This window comes from Phascolarctos cinereus, unplaced genomic scaffold (assembly GCF_003287225.1).
Source record: "Phascolarctos cinereus isolate Bilbo 61053 unplaced genomic scaffold, phaCin_HiC Scaffold_5;HRSCAF=322, whole genome shotgun sequence".
Classification (NCBI taxonomy): Eukaryota; Metazoa; Chordata; class Mammalia; order Diprotodontia; family Phascolarctidae; genus Phascolarctos; species Phascolarctos cinereus.
Window position 1 is genome coordinate 97,187,049 of NW_027555958.1, and position 19,718 is coordinate 97,206,766.

Below are 19,718 nucleotides of genomic sequence, written 5' to 3' on the forward strand. Positions count from 1 at the left end.
ATTTTATCATCTCTAATTTTTAAAAAGTGAAATAATATTAATCCTATCATGCTGAATATAGAACTATAAAGAAAATCGATTAGAGGAGCTGAAATTAGTGCAAGCAAAGATACTAAAAACAAAAATAGTGCTTGTATAGTGCTTTAAGTTTTGCAGAGCACTTTATACACATTATCTCACTTGATCCTCATGATAACCCTGTGAAGTAGGTGATATTTTTATCCATATTTTGCAGATAAGGAAACTGAGATGGAGAGAGGTTAAGTGACTTGCTCAGGTTCATACAATGTCTGTGTCCAGATTTAAACTCACATCTTCCTGATGCCTGACATAGAATGTCTAGCATTCTATCTATAGTAAAGGTACATAAATATAAAGTAAAAAAGCTAAGATATATAAAATGTGATCAACTCTGTTTATTATTGGGATTCACAAGCACTGTTATTGATTGAAAAGAAGATAGTTATGTTTGCTTTGTATGAATGACTTACCTACAGATAGCATGAAACAATAATTTGAAATGACATCAGACAAACATGCATGCAGAATATACTGGCAAAATGAGGACTTTTCTGGAGGAAATAATATGATTTTAATAATCAAGAATAGAATTATGCAAAAACCATGTCTGTGACAAGGAATGAATTGCTTGTTTTATATAAGGTTGTTCACTGAATTCCCAAGTGTGATTCTTTCATTCAATTGGGGCAAAAGGACAAATTGTGTTGATACCTGTAACTATGTGGTTAAAATGAGGCTTAGCAAATCGTATGTAAAACAGCTTCAAATGCCTCCATATGTAGATAATATAGTGCAAGAATTGCCCATATGTCTGAAAACCTTTTCAGGAAATTAACTGAATTAACTATTTTGCATTGCAAGTGGATGAAGGAATATAGTTAGGATGTTCTTTTGGTTGGATGTTGTCAAAACTAATATTAGGGAAGATTTGTTACTATGCAAATCTATTTATGGTGATGCCAAATCAAGGGTAACTTTCAACATATTTGATGGATTTTGACATAATATGGGAGATTTTTCACTTACAGTCTAAGTCGAGGTAGAAAGCAAGTCTGCTAGGACTAGTTAAATTGTGGTTCTTCTTGTAATTTGGACACATCTCATGCTTCACAAGTATGAATGAGCTGCTATATACATTTTTTCATGTTCTTATGTGAGTAACCAACTTTATATTTTAAAAAGTTACTTAAAAAGAAAGTACTTTATAAAGCTATATGACAATATTAAGGCATAGCAAAGGGCATTTCTAAAACATATTGTCTTGTAAAACATGCTAGTTTTCTTAGGACAAAGTACTTCATGGGAAGGATTGAGTCAAATGAAATTGACATTTTTCTTATTAGGTAATTTCATTTTAGATAAAAATTTACCTCCTAAAACATTAATTTGGTAGATTTGGGGGGGGGGGGGAAGGGACGTGTACTCTAAATAAACTAGTAATACAAGTTCCTCAAATGCATACTCTGATCCAGAAAAAGTAATTTCACATATTAAATTCACAAAATAATATTTTTGATGTTTCTCAACTTAAAAAATACTTGTGCAGCAAACAGAAGGATAAAAACCAGATTATTAATCACTTAACTGGTCTATAAAAGCAATTTTTCTTTTGTTTTATGACCTAGATATTTCTTAATACACACGATAAAGAGTTGATTTGCCATATGATCCATTTGGGCATATGCTATCTAAATAAGAATTGTTACATTTTGAAAGTATATTGAAACAAGTATTTGACCCTGATTTTACTAACATTTATGGCAATTTATTTATGTGAAAAGGGCTCTTCTGTTGTAGCAGTTATAAAAACAAAATATTGATCTCAATTTGCTGTTGAAAAATAATTATAAATACCAATTTCATCAGCAACACCACATTTTGAGAAACTTTTCACTGAAAAACATGTCTACCACCACACTGATATTACTATTGCTATCTTTATAAGTGGCAAACAGGAAAAATTTGAGGACTTTATCAATAAATATCAGTGTACATTACATTATTAGTCTCATTCTAAGTCCAGTTTATTTCACTAGTTGATTTTAATGGCTGTTGTAGCTGAAAAAGGAAGCTCACAAAGATATAGAAGAAAATAGAAGAAACGCATCATTAGCAATATTTGGTAAATTATGGCAATTCTTTTTCAAACCCATCCAACAGACATGCCAAGGTTTTTCTTGAAATTCAGCTTGTTAATCTCAGCATTTCCTGGTGTCAGAGGGTTGTCCTTGCAAGCAAAACAGGTAATGCATTTTTTTTTTATATTTTTAACAAATGTATTCAAACCCATTAAAACTATTTGGAAGAGTTTTGGATGGGTTAGAAATTTGTTTCCAAATTTTCAAAGTACATAGATATGACAGCAAATTTTATATGAGACCCATTTACTTAATTTTGGGCAACAAAAGCTTACTTTTAAAATGCCTTACTAAACATAATGGATTCATGCCATCATTAGATAATATCTCAGAGCACAATATACCCTTAGGATGAGGTCCATCATTAATGGTAATGCATATAAATCAATATATCAAGTAATATAACACAATTATAATATAAAAATAAAATGTATTATCTTATGTGGTAATATATCTTCTCAAATTTTGAATTTAGGGGTCCAAATTTTTGTCAGATTTGATTAGATCATCATTGATTTTATCTCAAAATGTGGCTGACAAAGACCTCACATTCTAAGAGAAGGAAAAGTGTCAGCTCTAATATTTGTTTTTAACTTGTGTTCAGATTCTTGGTATTGTTTTCAACCCACAGTTTCACTGTAGGGGTCTTTTAAGCCCAGTTATCCATTTTACAAGAATGAGTCTAGTTAAAACTAAATAACACAATCTATAAATTCATTTAACCAAGCATCCATAAACTGTAATTCAATGAAAGCAAAGGCATATATAATGGTGCCATTGTGGAAGTCTCATTCTTCTCTAAGGATAACTCATAAACTCTATGTGACAAATGACCATCTCACATAAAAAGTAAGTGTCTTCTTGCTTTACTTCTGTTTAGTAACAGTTTCGTGATTTAAGAATTAGAAATAGTGTGATCTTGCTTGTTTTGTGTAAATGGGAAGCATACCAGTGGGGGCTCAAAAGTCACAGTTTTAAGTAGTAGAAGTATATAGCACTCCCACATGAAGGTTACTTCTAGGATCCTTGGAGTGATTTGTAGGATTCCCTAGAGACTCCTTAGATTTGTCTGCATGAGTACATGTTGGATAAGTGAGCTAGCCCCCAAAAGAAGATTCACAGGTTTAATGCCACACTTAACCACAATAATAGTAAACCTTAATTTCTTTATTCATTTAGATTTTTAAAAAATCTTAGGTAGAAATTCTAATATTTTCCTTCTGAACCTCCACATTCCCAGAAATCATGTACTTATGGAGTAGTAGTTTGCTGAAGAGTTTATTTTAAGACATATTGAATGAAAGATCTCTATTTTGGACATGTAGTAGCTACTATCTGAACACAGCCACTGGAATCCCTTATTTGTTCTTATGTTGATATAATAGTCAAATGCTAAACCATTGGATGACACCTGTTGTAAAAGGTCTAATCTTGAGCTGGCTCCCCAAAACTCAATTTCATATAAACAGTACTGCCCTTAATAATTTAGGAAGACTTCTACTTAGATAAAACCCATGATGCTGGGAACTCCATATACACACCACCAACTCTGCAGGGATGTCCTCAGGTCTTCCTCCTGCTATTAGAAGCCTAAGCTTTCCTTCATTTATGTTTTTAATTACTTTAAGAAATTCTTTTTGCTACTACGCTGTGGCTCTCATTGCCATAATATTCCCATGACCCCTGAGGTTACAGGGGGTGAATGCATTCCACCTTGGAATACATTCTCTTAAAATTTTGGAGACCACTGGACTATAATATAAAATACAAAATACTTAGTCCTGCACATCCTATCTCTAAAGCTGCCATGTAGGCAAATTTCCTATCATTTGTCTTCATGCATTTTATATTCCAGTTCACCTGGACCTCTGGCTGTTCCTAGAACTTGGCATGCTATCTTACACTCTGTCCATTTGCACAAACTGTCCTTTGTGCCTGGAATACATTGCTCTATCATCTCTGCCTTTTAAAATCCTTGTTGCCCTTCAAGTTTCAACTCAATTCTTTCCCCTCTACTGATTTCTCTCTCTTTCTTCAAGTATGCTATATTTGCCCTCTCCACTCCCTACCCCTAGGATTGTAAACTCATTGAGAACCAACACTTTTGTCTTTATAACCCTAGCACCTTGCATAGTGCCTTGGACATAGTAGGTGCCTAATATCTATCCAAATAGAAGTCATAATGAAGGCATTCATCTCCTGGAGATCATTGAATAGGACAGAATGGGAGTTGAGTCTGAAGGCTATCAATTTACCTAAGTCTGGCTTATACCTTACTCCTCCTATAAGAAATCAACTAAATAGCCATCTCACACACACACACACACACACACACACACACACACACACACACACACACTCTCTCTCTCTCTCTCTCTCTCTCTCTCTCTCTCTCTCTCTCTCTCTCTCTCTCCCTCCCTGCTCCCTTCCCCTCTCTGTTTCTGTATAAAACCAGCTTGGGTAGATAAGTCTGCTAAAGTGAGCTGATTCACATGCAACTGTGTGGTAACTTTCAAAGACACTGACATAGCTAAAAGTATCTTATACACTACTGATTCTTCGGTCCCTCTTCCACTCATTCAATTGCTACAGTTCCTTCTAAGCTGAATGAATGCATAGCTACATAAAGCATAAGATACTATCAATGACATCCATTTGCTGTATTCAGTAAATCCTGGGTCAGTCTCTAAAGAGCTACTACCCTACTGTATCTGAATTAGCTCACTGCAACTGGCTTACCCATCCAAACTAGTCTGGCTCTGAGAGAATGGTTAACCACTCAGCAGCTACTTCTCACAGCTTTAGCTTCCTCACCTGAGTGCCTAAGGTTGGGCATTCTGATTAAGTGCTGAACTTTACTCTTCATTTAAAAACAAAGCTAAAGAGAGGTCAGAGTAGTTTACAGCTTGTTCTCACCCCAAACTAAAAATGTTTAAATGGCTGAAAAAATGCAAATATATTAATATTCATTAATAAATATAAACATTTAAATTTAAGGCCTAAACTAATTGTTTATTAACAAAGACTTTTCCCCCCCGATGGGTTTTACATGTGCTTGCTTTTCATTGATGGACCAAAAGCTTTTTTTAAAAATCAGTCTTTTCTATTAAACTAATGATTCACAAACAAGGGTCAAACACAGAGTCTAGCACATTCCCCATCGCTTCACCTCATTAGAATATTTAAAAACAATTTGCAGATCTTTAGGGACAACCAGAAGGTTTTCAAATGCTCCTTAGAATAGGGGTAAATACTATATTTAACAATGGACTATAACTGTATTGTAGTTCCCTCAGGCAATTACCCTATGTTCATTGCCACAGGCCCCATTTTCTATCCCTACTGAATAAGCATTTGGTCTGGATACTCAGTTATCTTGTTATTTCCTCCTTCCCTCTAGGTAGGTCATGAAATTCCTTTGTGAACAGTGTGAATCAAACAGCCACTTTTAAAAACTAAATATGTGCAGAATTCAGCCTTTAATGCTTCTCAGGAGCATTGATTCATATTATATGGAATTATAAAACAGTATCAGAAAAGGGCACTTTACATACTATAATAGTCATTTTATAAAGTTCAATTTGGCAATTCCAAGCCACATTTAATTTTCTGTGAAAATTCCCATATGGCATAAAGAAATTGCTCTTTGTGACTCTCAAGTCTTTTTCCAGGGCTTTAAAATGACAACCTTTTAGAATTAGCACTTTGTCCAAGAACAAGCACTAAATTAATTATACCAAATAAAATCACATAAGTATCTTCATTAAAATAAATAATAAAATAAAAACTATTTTTTCCTGTAATACTCTTTTGGGTCTTAATGCAAATCAGAATACTTTTCCACTCTGTATTTTATTTTACTAGGAATCATTTGTAGTTCTTCATTTTCACTGATAGGTGGGGCTAGAAATTTCTGCATTAATTATAATATTTTAGCATTTTAAAATCTATACCTAGATGAAGTAGATACTTTCAGGCTTTAGAACTGATGAAACAGCATAACTTTGCTTTAATGGATAAAATTGTTTCCATTAGTATGTGAAGTATATCCCTGATAACACTCCCTTACTGATTGCAAAAGCTTTCTGTGGAGCTTCTGACTGGTTTGTTTGGGTTTTTTTAATGAAAGCTGCTAAAAAAAAATCTATAAGATGACACCCATGACAATGACAATTGAATCTGACGGCAATTATAATTGTATAGGCTTTTGAGCTTAAAATTAAAAAGAAATATTAATAAATCAGGCGATTCTTTCACTAGCAAAATTTCTCATTGCCATATTCAGTGCAAGTATTTATTTTATATTAAAGTCTATTGTAGAGGTTCTTAACCTGGGATGCAGAAACAGCCCACCTCCCTCAACAGGTTCTTGGATAGATTTCAAGGGTTTCCATGAACTTCGTGGGAAAAAATAATCACATCTTTATTTTTACTAACTGAAATTTAGAAGTCCCATCAATTATTTGTCCATCCATAGGTTTTACCGGGCTACCAAAGCAGTACATGACACAAAACTCTTGGAGGGGAGCAAAGTGGTCTCAGGCACCAGTTTCTAGTTTCCCTTCCTGGAAAGAACTGAAGTCTTCCTTGGAGAAGAGTGGGAGAAGGGAGGGAAGGGAGGGAGAGAAGAAATTAGAGATGTCTATTCTGCCTCCCTTCAAGACACACAAAGACAACCCTTGCCACAGGTGGGCCTCTTTGAATATGTGAGGTCCACTTTCTCTACACTTGAGGTACTTCTGGCGCTAAGTGCTAGGACTACAAATAAGAAAAAGACACAGTCCCTAACCTCTAGGAGCTTACAACCTAATGGGGGAAAGACAATATACAAAAGGAAGCTTAAAAGGTGGGAAGGGCACTGTCAACCCTGAAAATGAATGAGGCAAAGCTAAACAAAGAAGCAGGTAGAAAATGGAAATTACCAGGAAAGCTGTCAGCCTCCTGTAAGGAAAGGCTTTGGGAGGTGTTAAGTACTCTGCTCTCCAGCCCTACAATCAGAGGGAAGAGGCAACTGAAAAAGTATTGAGAAAGTGTGGAGTATTAAACCCTGAGTCATTCTTTTTGGTGATGAGATTTCTAGTGATCAGTTTATCCTGGGGGGAGGACATGTTTCCTGGAGTCTGAAGCCAAGTAGAACAGCTAATGGAAAATGGAGTAATCTCAGAAGTACTCATTTGTGTAATTTCTCATGGAACAAAGATATTTCATTATATTAATTCATCACAATTTGTTCAACAATTCCCCATTTGATAGATGCCCACTTTATTTCTAGTTCTTTCATATCATAAAAAGGGTTATTATAATTATTTGTGTATATGTACATGGCCATCCTGTCCCCTCTATCTTTGATCTCCTGGAGGTATATGCTTAATGTTGGTAATCATGGGGTCAAAAGAAACACAGAAAGTTTGGAGGCATAGTTCCAAATTGTTTTCCAGAACAGTTGTACCCACCAACAATATATTAGTATCCCTGTCCTACCACAACCCCTCCAACATATACCATTTTTATCTTTATTCACTAGAAATATGTGACCTATGTGACACTGAGGAGCTGCTATTCCAGTGAAAAGTGAATTGGGGGACAGGAGAAGGGAGTCAACAAGCATATTTTAAACAATCAATCTAATATATCTGTAATGGTAGAGAAATTGTAAATGTATTTTTCAATCAGATGGATTATGTATGTTATTGGAATGTAATTTTATGGTATCTAATCATATATAAATATTTAGGTTATGATTGCTGATGGACAATTTTACCCAATCAGAAGTTTTATGCTGATTATGTTAATCCTGTATTTAAGGAATTTGATAGAATGCATATATATAACTGGGGGCTCTCATTTTGCAAAAAAGGAACAAGTAATCCTTTAGAAGGGAAAGAAAAATTTTCACTAGTCAATCAGAAAGAAGGATGGAGTGGTAATCATACAGACCTGAATTAAAACATGCTGAAGGAATAGACATTTCCTAGTCTAAAAGAACCATGTTTGTAGGAGAAGAGAGTCCTTGGGATATTCTTGGAAAGGTATAACTGTTTACACTGCAAAGTCATGGTATCTTCTTATAATTCTACCAGAAGTATCCTTATTAACAGATAAGGTCTTCTCAATGAAAATCTACCCTACTGGCTTATCCAGGAGGGTCCCATATTTGGAAACGGTGAAATAGCCGATGACCATATCACCTGGAACTGCCCCTCTCTCCTTCAGGGATTCAACAATATGAGTAACTACTCAATGTGTGGGACAGAAGATATATGTTTCAAGAGGTTAGGGGTGCCACTAAAGCTCTTAAGATTGATTCTTGATTTCTACACTCTAATTTTTTGAGGGTAAAGCTTTTGTAAGTTTTCCATTAGTTTTCATTTAGACTAATTCATGTTAACAATTCAACAAACAGTTAAGTTCCTACTGTATATAAGGCACCAATGCTATGCACTGGAGATGTACCACCCACCCCAGAGACCATGCCTTAGAGGTTTTATTCTTTCATCTCCAAAACTTCTACTTTGGAACCATGATCAAATCAACTCTACCACTCACTGTTCTTGCATCTGCTGTCAGTCTACTTCCTCATGATCCCACTCAACTAACCCAGCACATTTCAGGACCGAAGTGTCTCTCTCAGTCTACCACTCCCCTACGTTTGTTGTCTAGATCCATTAGAAGGTAAGAACCTTGAGGGCAAAGACTTTGTTTTTGGATTTGTATCTCCAGCTCCTAGCACAGTGCTTAGTACATAGCATTAAATATTTTTTTCATTTATTCAAAGAAAAACATTTTCAGAAATACTGGTTTGTCACTATTCATTTCTATATAATGCAATAATTAGCAAACAAGAAGAGCACAATTAGGACCTGCAAAAATCTGACAGCTTATTATTAGTTCTATCACAGAAAGAAAATAGAATATCCTTTTTGCTATGTTGATCAGAACTTCACACTTACTAGATCACAGCTTTTGGTATCAGCAGGGGACTTTCTGTCAGATTCTACTAGAAAATGTTGAAAGATGGTAGAAAGGTCCATATGCCAAACTTCTATGTGTCCTTGCTGGTTTTGTTTATAAATATTTCTACTGCTTAGGTTTTTATAATATTACTTATGATAAATGAGTGTGAGTCACAGAAAACTAGAAAATAATTAATATTTCTAGTTCCTTCTGTAAGAAAAACTACCTTAGAAAATAAAAAACCAAGATAAATATCATTTTTACAGTGGCCTGTATATGTCTTGTGAACTGACTTAATAAGAGATTGAAGCCGTCTCACTCTTCTTAAAATGGCAATTGCCAAGGCTTTACAAAAGCAAAAATAGACACAGCTGTTGCACAGCTCAGACAGGCATGACACTTACCAAGTTGGGTCTTTAAAAACCTCCCATAGTTCAGGATTTTTTGTTTGTTTTATTTTGTTGACAAAGCAATGGGTCAGAAAGAAAGCAGAGAGAGAGTAGTCAAAGGTATTAGAGATCAAATAATGAGGAAGGTTGTTTCTAAAGGTTTGTTCCTAAAATGTTAGGAATATTGGAACTGAGCATAGTGAATTTGATTGAAGGGTCTGTTCCTCATGTAGGGACTTAGGATTGACTAAGACCACAACAGATCACCAACAACAACCATGATAGTGAAGGCCTGAACTGCAGAACTGGAAACTGCTGAAATGCATTAGGGGTGGCAAATAAGAGGAGATTTGGATTAAGGGAAATTCAGAATGCACAACCTTGAGTGGCAGGAGGAAGCTGGGTACAGAAGGGAATGTGGAATTTGAAGGGAACTAGGTGGGTTCAATCAGAGGGAGGAGAGATACAGCCAAGAGTCAAAGTTTTGGAAACAGTGGTTAACCAACTATGGATGAGAGTGAAAATTGATGGTGACAGTAACTTCTGGGAGAGCCTAAATAAAAATATAGAGTTTCAGTTTGGTCTTCTCCCTGGGGTGTGGGAGGGCACCTCACAGAGGTTGTTGCTTCTTCTACTGCCTTTACTCTCTAAGAGAAGCAAGCCAAAACTATAGATATGATACATTTACAACATATAATTTGAAGGCTATTTCTAAGGTCCCTAAAATAATCCCTTCTTGCTCATAATCTGAAATTCCCTTTAATAAAGGCATGAATAGATAATATACTTTAAAAATGTTATCAGGCTCCAGTTAAAACATTAATTTTTTCCAGAGAGTAATTCTTTCATTGTATTTACATTGGTTTAATTTATCACATAAACTGTATGACTTCAAGAGGTCCTATTTGACAAAAGGTTATCTTGTTTTATCTTTCCTATGTTTTTTTTCTGCTCATCTCTAATTTTTCCTGAACTTTAAAAAAAATTTTATTCTTGATTTCTGGGTTTACATCAATAATTTCCAGATATAACCTTTTTTCCTTGAGCCTTTCCTTATAATAAAGCAAGAGTTAAGCAAAAACAAATGACAGTACTTCCCTCTAGACCTCTCTACATAAAGGATTGTATGAGGTACCTCCTTCCATTTCTCTCCAATTTTTTTTTAAATGAGATCTTCTATATTTAGATTGCTCGTCCATTTGGAATTTATTATTGTATATGGTATATGATTCTGGTTTAAACATTTTTTTGCTTAACTGTTTTCCCATTTTCTCAGTAATTCCTATCATACAGTTATCCTGATAGTTTCTGTTCTTAGTTTTATTAAATACAAGGATTTTGTATTTGATTCTGTACTCTGGAGTTAATGAGCCGAGCAGAGTGGTCATGTGATCCCTTCTTTAGGAAAATCACTTTGGTGGCTGAATGGAGAGTGGATTGCAGTGAGGAAAGACTTCAGGCAGGCAGACCCACAATTGGGTCATTGTAATAGTCCAGGCTTGAGGTGATGAGGGCCTGCATTAGATGGGTGACAGTGTATCAGAAGAGAGAAGGGGGCATATTAGAGAGGTGTTACAAAGGTGAAATTGTAGGAATACATTTCTTAATCTCAACCTATATTATAAAGCAGTATTTCTAAAAACGATTTGGTGCTGGTTACAAAATAGAAAAGTGTATTAGTGAAACAAACCAGATAAATAAGAATCAGAAACAATTGAAGTTAGTTACCTTGTATTTATTTGTAATAGGGAAGTAACAGGGAAAGTAGGAATGGGGTGGGGTTTAGGAGAAAGAATAATGAGCTCCATTTTGAATTTACTTAGTTGAAGACATCTACTGTACATCTCATTCGAGATGTCTGAAAGGCAGTTGGAGATGTGAGACTGGAGGTCAGTGGACCTTTCTTGTCTATCTAGGTAACACACAAAATTCTCTGGTGCTCAATGCCCTTTACAATCTGGATCCAATCTGCCTTTCAAGGCTGATATATACATATACATACACATACATACATACATACATACATACATACATACATATATATGTATATACACACACATATGTATATGCACATATATATATATATGCATGCATGTACATTATACATTATACATATACACATGTGTATATGATTATCCCCTTTATGCATTCTACTTTCTAGCCAAACTGATCGATAAAATGTTATATTGCCATACTCTGTGCCTTTGCCCAGACTGTCCCTCCAGCCTGGGACACACTCTCTCTTCACCTCCATGCTTCTTAGAATCCCTTCAAAGCTCAGATCAAGTTCTACTTTCCAAAGGTGAGTTTTCCAACCTTCTACACCCACCTGCTTATGCCCACTCCATCTCCCAAAGTATACTTTTTGTTTACTGTCTATATATTTTGTATTTCTATATGTATGTGTGTGTACATATGTATACATACATATATAATCACACACACACACACACACACACACACACACACATATATATGTATATACTACCTCCCCAAGGAATATAAAATCTTTAAAGTAGAAATTATTCTGTTCTTGTCTTTGTAACCCTAACACCTAGCAAAGTGTCTAGCATTTTGGAGGCACTTAATAAATGTTTGTTTATAGATAGTCTTCAACCTGTTTCAATTTCTTTTTTCAAGATCCCGCTCAAATTTTACTTCCTCCATGAAGTATTTCCCCATTCCCCTCAAGCTAAAAGTGATTACTCCTTCATAAAATTTAGGAGTGGTTTTTTTATCTCTCATTTTCACTTATCATATTCTATCTTGTATCACATTTGTATAAATCTTAACAATACATATAGTCATAGTCCCACAGCTAGCCAAGTTTCTGGGCTAGCATTTGAATCCAAATCTCCTGACTCCAAGTCCACTACTTTTTCCCATGATACCAGCATGCCTGTCATAACATGGTAACTCACATTTGTGGAACACACTGAAGCTTACAGAGTGCTTTCCTCACAACAATCTTACAGGGTAATGCAAATATTAACATCCCCATTTTATAGCTAAGGAAACTGAGGCATAAAGATGAATAAAGTGATTTGACCACAGTTACACAGCTGGTATATGTCTCTGAGTACAATTATCCCTTCCACATCGCAGGGGTTGGGGCGAGATGCCCCCACAATCTGGAAAATCTGAATAAAAGCTTTTGGCCCTCCCTTCACACCAGAGAAAAAGTCTGAATTTTTTTTCTTTTTCTTTTATGGGGTATTTACAGTACCTTATTGTAAAATGCGGGTAAAATATTTGGTCATAGGTTCTATGTCGTCTGCTGGCTTTCATGTGATGCCTGCGGTTTCTCCAAAACTCCTCTCAAAATTCCCATTTCTTATGCTGACCCAAGATCTATCAAAACCGCAATGGGGAAAAAGTCATGATGCAGAAAAGATAACTGTATAGCACTCATCCCATTATACCAAACAGAAAACTCCAGGCAACAAAGATCAAATATCATTTTTTCACCTTTGTGGACCTAACTAGCAAAGTTACATAGCAGAGGCTTACTAAACTTGTGTGGAATTAACTTTACTAATGTATGATAAGGTAAATGAGTTCATATCTAGAATGGCTGTGCTAACGTGCAGTCTGTTACTCTTTTGTTATGATTCTCTTCAGTGGTACTGGATGAAAAAAATTAGCCAGTAAAAAAAAGAGAGGGTAAGTTTCTTAATGTTCTTGAACCTATTTTCAGGAGCCTAGTTTGAATTCTAGGTAGTCAGCAACTGCAGGGGGCAGAGTTCTGCCACTTTAGTTTTCTTTCTCTTCCCTTCTCTAACCAATTTACCACTCTAGGTTTAATCTCTAAATTTCCTCTATTATTAAATGAGAAGGTTGGACTAGATTAAACAATCAACAAGCATTTATAAAGTGGCTACTACTTGCCAGTCACCGTGTCAAGTTCTGGGCATACAGTGCCAGCACTGTCCCAACCTTCAGACCCTCAAGGAACTTACATAATTTTATTAAGTCCATTCTAAGTATTTAATCAGGCCATGAAGTGGCTCAGGGGATAAAGCCCTGGGCCTGAAATCAGGAAGATTCCTCTTCCTGAGTTCAAATATGGCCTCAGACACTAGCTTTGTGACCCTGGGCAAGTCACTTCATTCTGTTTGCCTCGGTTTCCTCATTTGTAAAAGTGAGCTGGAGAAGGAAATGGCAAACCACTCCAGTATCTTTGCCAAGAAAATCCCAAGATCATGAAGAGTCAAACATGACTGAAATAACTGAAAGTACTGAATAAATGCTTGCTGATTGATTCTAACAGGGGCATCCTCTAGTGATAGCCAGGAAAGAGTATTTTGGTTTAGGTAGGCCCCAGGATCATGAGGAGAGCTATCAGACACTAAATTGTCATATCCATTCCAGTAGCAAAGATAGTAATGCTTTCATTATTGTTCTCAGAGCAATAGCTACAAAGTCAGGAGAGACAAATGCATGCAGTGACAGGGCAGATGAGAAGATGCAGATGCTGAGTGCCCTGGTACCCCAGTAAAAGCTGGATGCAATGGGAAACAAGGTCTGTGGCCACCTAGATAGTGAACTGAGGTAAGGTACATACCAAAGAGGTGAGGGGGGCAGCTGGGTGGCACAGTGAATAGAGCTCTGGCCTTGGAGTCAGGAGGACCTGAGTTCAAATCCAGCCTCAGACACTTAATACTCACTAGCTGTGTGACCCTGCGCAAGTCACTTAACCCCAATCACCTCACCAAAAAAAAAAAAGCAAAAAACCAAGGAGGTGAGGTCACTCACCTAACAAGCAGGATAATTCATTCCCAGATGGCTTATGACCTTTAAGGTCTTATCTAGTTGTAAATCTATGATCCTATGAAACATCTTCTTCCCAACAAGCTAGCCAGAAGCTAGCTGCATACTATTTAGTAAGCCAGCATATAGTGAGATCTGTTATGAACTAGGCAGCTTCCCACATGATGGAGAATTGACATTTTTGGTCCAGATGCTTGAGTAACTTCAAAACAGGCAGAAAAGTAGAGGCAATCTTTACTTCTCAAGTGCCACTTCTCCCAATACTTCTTATCCCTTTCATCATCTTGACTGAGTTGGCAGCCTTGCTAGATGTATGTTGCAGGTCTGGAGATAGTAAACTACTAGTCCTGCCAGGGAAGAGCAAGCTAAGGACATTACTTCTACTATTTGCAATTGGTGTTGCCTTTAGTACTACTTCTAGCTTTCAGTTCTAAGTCTCTAAAATGCTGTTTCCTAGTTTCTTTGGACCTTCTAGGTCTAAATCTATGATCCTAAACCTCCTTGAACCTGACTGAATAAAGTAATACAACCACTGTTCTTTATTCTACTTGAAATAAAATATTATCAATTAGTATGCAAACAAAAAGGACATTTAGATATACATCACTGTAGTTGGCAAAAATAAATTTATTCATGCCTTCTCCCCTACCAAATCTCTCCTCTGAGTTTCAGTACCAAATTACCAGCTACCGATCTGAAATTCCAAACTGGATGTTCAACTTGTTTCAAACACATATCCAAAACAACTCATTGTCCCCTCCCTCCTCCTACCGCATCCCTTGTCCAAATTTCTATATTTCTTTGAAAATTATCACCATTCTTCCAATTTCCCAGAGCTGTAACTCTTCTACAATTGAGAAAGTGATGGTTTTGGTTTCAGTGGTTCAGTAACTTGCCCAAAGTCACATAGCTAGTAAGTGTCTGAGGTTGGATTTGAATTCAGATCCCCCTGACTCTAGGTCCAGTGCTCCAAGAACTGTGCTGCCTAGCTGCCTCTTCCAGCATTTTATGTGATCTAGCTAAACTGGCTTTCTCTTTGCTCCTCATACGAGGCACTCATCTCTTGCTTCATGCCTTTGCATTAGCAGTTCTTTCTACCTGGAAAGCACTTGCTCTTCACCTCTACCTTTCAGGATCTTTTCTTCAAGATAGTTTGAGCACCACCTTTTATTCCATGTTGCAAAGTACATGACTTTGCTGTACAAAAAGGGCCTAATGGTATTCAAAACAGTTTTCCTGGAAGCCACTCTAATTGCCTTTCATAAAACAAGAGAAGTTCAGAATTGGAAGGAACCTTAGAAATTATCTAGCCCAATCCCTTTATTGTAGACATATAGAAATGATTTAGAGAGGCTGATTTGCCCAAGGTCACACACAGCTAGTTTAGTAGCATTTATACCATAATAAAACATTTATTAAATGTCTACTGGGTGCAGAAAACTATTGGGCACAGGAGTGGAAGAGGTAATAAAATGTAAATCTGGTATTTTTCCTCCTTTTAAGGAGCTTACAGTCTGGTAGAGGATAAGACCTCACCACATAAAAACCAGATACTTAAGTTCAAATTTTCAAGCACGGAGAGATATGGTATGGGCAAAAGAAATACAGTTCTGGCAACTTCATAATGATAGATTGGCAGAAGAAAAGATGGTAATACAAGACTATAAGGTAAGTGGTAAGAAGGATCTTTCCTGCAGATGTACCTGTGGGCCTAATTAAATGGAGGCTGATGAGACATATAGAGGTGTAATCAATAGGATCTAAAAACTGATTTTATATGAAGTTTGCAAGAGAGGAAGGCCAAACACCAAAGTTATGCACATCAGAAGCCATGGAGGAAGCACTTGCGTAAGGAGAAATAGATAGTTTTGTAGCTTGCAATGACAGCAGCGTGGACAAACTAAACAGCACAAGCCACTCAGGGGATGAGAATTCACAAGCGTGGTTGACAAGTTCAGTGGACAAAGGATTCTAAAGCAGTCTTAAGCAAGGCATTTACATGCAAATCCATGGAGTTAAAACTGGAAATGTACGTATGAAAAGGCAAAATGAAGTTGGTATGCCTGGAGAATAAGAGATGAATCAACAGACCAAAGGTCACAAATAAAAGCCAAGATTAGGCTTAATGTGAATAAAGAAATAAGAAAGGTAAGACTAGAGGTCATGAGAAAGTGGCTGGAATTTCAAAGTTCTGGGCTTAGTGCAATCCTTGGAGACAGTGTGGTTTGAAATGTGCAAACGTGATGGTTTGTGGCTGAATTAGAGTGTAGAAGCACGCCCCTACAGTTGAGACAAGATTAACTGTTTTTCAAAAAATTACATTAGACTCCTAAAATTACCACCACTAAGTGTTACTCCTGAAACACTTTAATTAGTCTTAATGTTCGTCTTCCACAATTTGATGCCGCCTCACATTTTCAGCTTATCTTATTAAGATACTCTCCTCCACACAGCCTAGGCCCATCCTCACCCTCTCACTTTACGTTTTGTCTTCGCTGGGATCCTTGCTTACGCTTACAACGTCACCTCTTCCACCTCTGCCTGCTGAGCTCCTCAATTACCTCAATTCAATTGCCACTTCGTCCAGGAAGCCTCCCTGACGTTTGGGGAAAGTGTTTTGAGCTGGAAGGAATCCTACTTAGTAACAACCTTTCAGCTGGAGCTGTGTTTTGCACCTCTATTATGCAGTCATCAACACTACAGCGGTTTTGGTGTAAAGACAGAGGCTATTATATATGTGCTTGTTAATGTATGCACACAGCAGAAGGCACCCCGGAATATTAAAAAAAATGCTATTCGTTGAGTTGCTATGGTTCTTGGAGTCCTAGAAACGGACAGATTCAAACAGAGATCAGCGGCTGCTGTAGAGGCACACTCCCAGAAGATTTAGGAGAGCTGCGTCACCAAAGAATTTTGCGTCACGTGGCGAAGTGTGCGTCAGGAGGCGGGCCTTCCCGTCCCAAGCCTGACAACTTCCGGCGGCGTGCCGACGACCCAATTGGATACGGCGTCCGAGATGGGCGGCGCTTTATCCAGGCCCATCTGAGGAGTGGCTCGCGCCGGACTCATGGGTGCCCAGGCAAAGCTAGGAGCTTTCCGCCTCCCGCCTTTGCCCACTATTGGGGAGATCATTAAACTTTTCGGACTCCGAGCCCAGAAACAGCTGTCCCAGAACTTCCTCCTGGACTTGAGGTTGACAGGTGGTTAATGTCATGACGCTCGCAGGGCTTCCTCCTCGTGGTTCGGGTTGTACGGGAAGGGACCGGCGATGCTGTGCGTCTGGGGGCGTGCAAGCGCACGTCGGAGGCGTGCACACGCAATTGGAGGCGTGCACGCGCTCTGCTGCCGGCGTCTTTCACGTGGGGAGGCGGTGGCTTCCGTCAGTCTGGGTTTGTGTGTTTCTAGTCCACGTGCAGCGTTGGCATTAAAATGTATCAGAACTTAAATATTTTCAGAGCTGCACTTGGTCTGGAAAAAAGTGTTACGGTTTTTTTTAAATCTGACTCCCAGAATTCTTTTTACAAATGCTTTGGAGTCGGTTTCTGAGTTAATTCATGCAATAAACATTGAACGCCTACTCTCTGCCTGGCTCACTGTGCTTAGCTCTGGGGCGGGGAGGGAAGTCATAGGGGAAGAAAGCTGTGGTAAGCCTAAGAATTTAAACTTTATGGGGACTGCCCTTTTTTATTAATGTTTTATTTTTTCCCCAATTACATCTGAAAACGAGGACTGTCCTCTTTTGTCTCTTTGTGTATTCACCATCATAGCACAGTGGCTGGCAATGGTAGGTGCTTAATAAATGTTTATGAATTTATACACACACATACATATAATGAATTCATTCTATAAATGAATTGAATGTATTTCTGTGCGATGTTCGAAGTTTGTTTCTGTCATGTAATTGAAAGTTTGAACTTGCATCCAAGAACTTTACTAAATGCCATGCTGTAGAAAACCATCCTTTAGATTCATTACATTTCTTTGTTGTTCAGTCTTGTCAGTCTTGTCAAAATACTGGAGTGGCTTGTCATTCCTTCTCCAGCTCGTTTTACAGATGAGGAACTGGGGCAAACAGGATTAAATGACTTGCCTAGGGTCACACATCTAGTAGTTCTGGAGCCGCATTGAACTCAGAAAGAGTCTCCCTGACTCCAGGCCTGTTACTCTTATCCATTTAGCCACCCAGCTGTCACCCTTAAGAGTCCACCCCGTTCCTATATTTTGACCACTGATGGTGTTCTGTTCCATTCCATTCAGTTTAATTGAGTTTAGCATGTGGATGGAGCATTGGACAGGGAGTAAAGAACATCTGAGTTCAAATCCAATCTCAGCTGTGTGATCCTGGACTATCTTTCCACAGTCCTCTAGCTGAATCTTGAACATTTTTGGTGTATTGTCTCATTAGCATTATTCTTCCTTTTAATTGTTGTTTCTGTGATTTGGTCTTTGACCCACTCATTCAGGATGTGATTATGTCTCCTTTTAGTTAGTTGTCTTCTGCTTATTTTCCATATATAAATTGCAGTTTTTATTGTTATCATATGTAAAGGAAATGTTTAGGTTTTTTTTTAATGTGTTTAATATGTTTTACATTTATAGAGTCCTAACATGTGAAGGTCAAGGAAGATTTTTTTTTTTTTGGAAAAGGCCCCTGGAATTGATGACTTGGTCATTAGTGACTTGAGAGTAATTTAAATTTATCAGTGAAGATAGAAACTGAGTTGTACAAGGATTTGAAAAGTGAAAGAACTAGAAGTAGGGAGCATAGACTACTTTTAAGAATTTGGCAAGGAAAAAGAACACAGTGGCTTGAGGGCTAAGGACACCCCCCATGTAGTACAAAAGAAAACCTGGTCATGTTTGTAGTTGGAGGGGAAGGAGATAAAGAAATGGAAGATGCAAGAGAAAGGGTAGGTGATAGTGCTTTCTAGAGGAAGCGAAAAGGACATGGAGTGGATTTGTCTTGGCAAGGAAAACCATTTCTTGTTGATGCATGAGAGAACAAGGAAGGAAAAGATGGAGATGCAGAGGTTTTGAAGCATGGAGGAACTTAGTGCTAAATTGTCTAGATCTTAGTGTGATTGAAAGTTGAGGTTACCTCCTGAGAATGAAGAAAGTTAGGGAATGCAGGGTAAGGGAATGAGCATCTATTAAGCTCCTACAGTGTGCCAGGCAATGTGTTAAATGCTTTAGAAATATTATTTTATTTGTTCCTCACAACAGCCCTGGAAGGTAGAGGTTATTGTTATCCTCTTTTTTTTTTTAACAGTTGAGGAAACTGAGGCAAAAAGAATTTCAGTGACTTGCCCAAATTCACATAGGTAGTAAGATCAGAAGCCCCGTTTGAAATGAGGTCTTTCTGACTTCAGGCCCAGAGGCAAAGTTAGGCTTTATGTAAGGAAAAAAACTTCCCAACGGCCCTATTCAAAATAAAACAGGCTGCCCT

General features: G+C 37.4%; 1 protein-coding gene across 1 annotated transcript in view; it reads left to right on the forward strand.

Annotated features, from left to right (window-relative positions):
* Positions 1-17,270: 17,270 nt before the first annotated feature.
* Positions 17,271-19,718, forward strand: part of TFB1M (transcription factor B1, mitochondrial) — a 57,284-nt gene continuing 54,836 nt past the window's right edge. Inside the window, exon 1 of the mRNA XM_020986669.2 lies at positions 17,271-17,472. Within this exon, the coding sequence (XP_020842328.1) occupies positions 17,340-17,472 (133 nt within the window). The 5' untranslated portion in view covers positions 17,271-17,339. The remainder of the gene's footprint in view (positions 17,473-19,718) is intronic.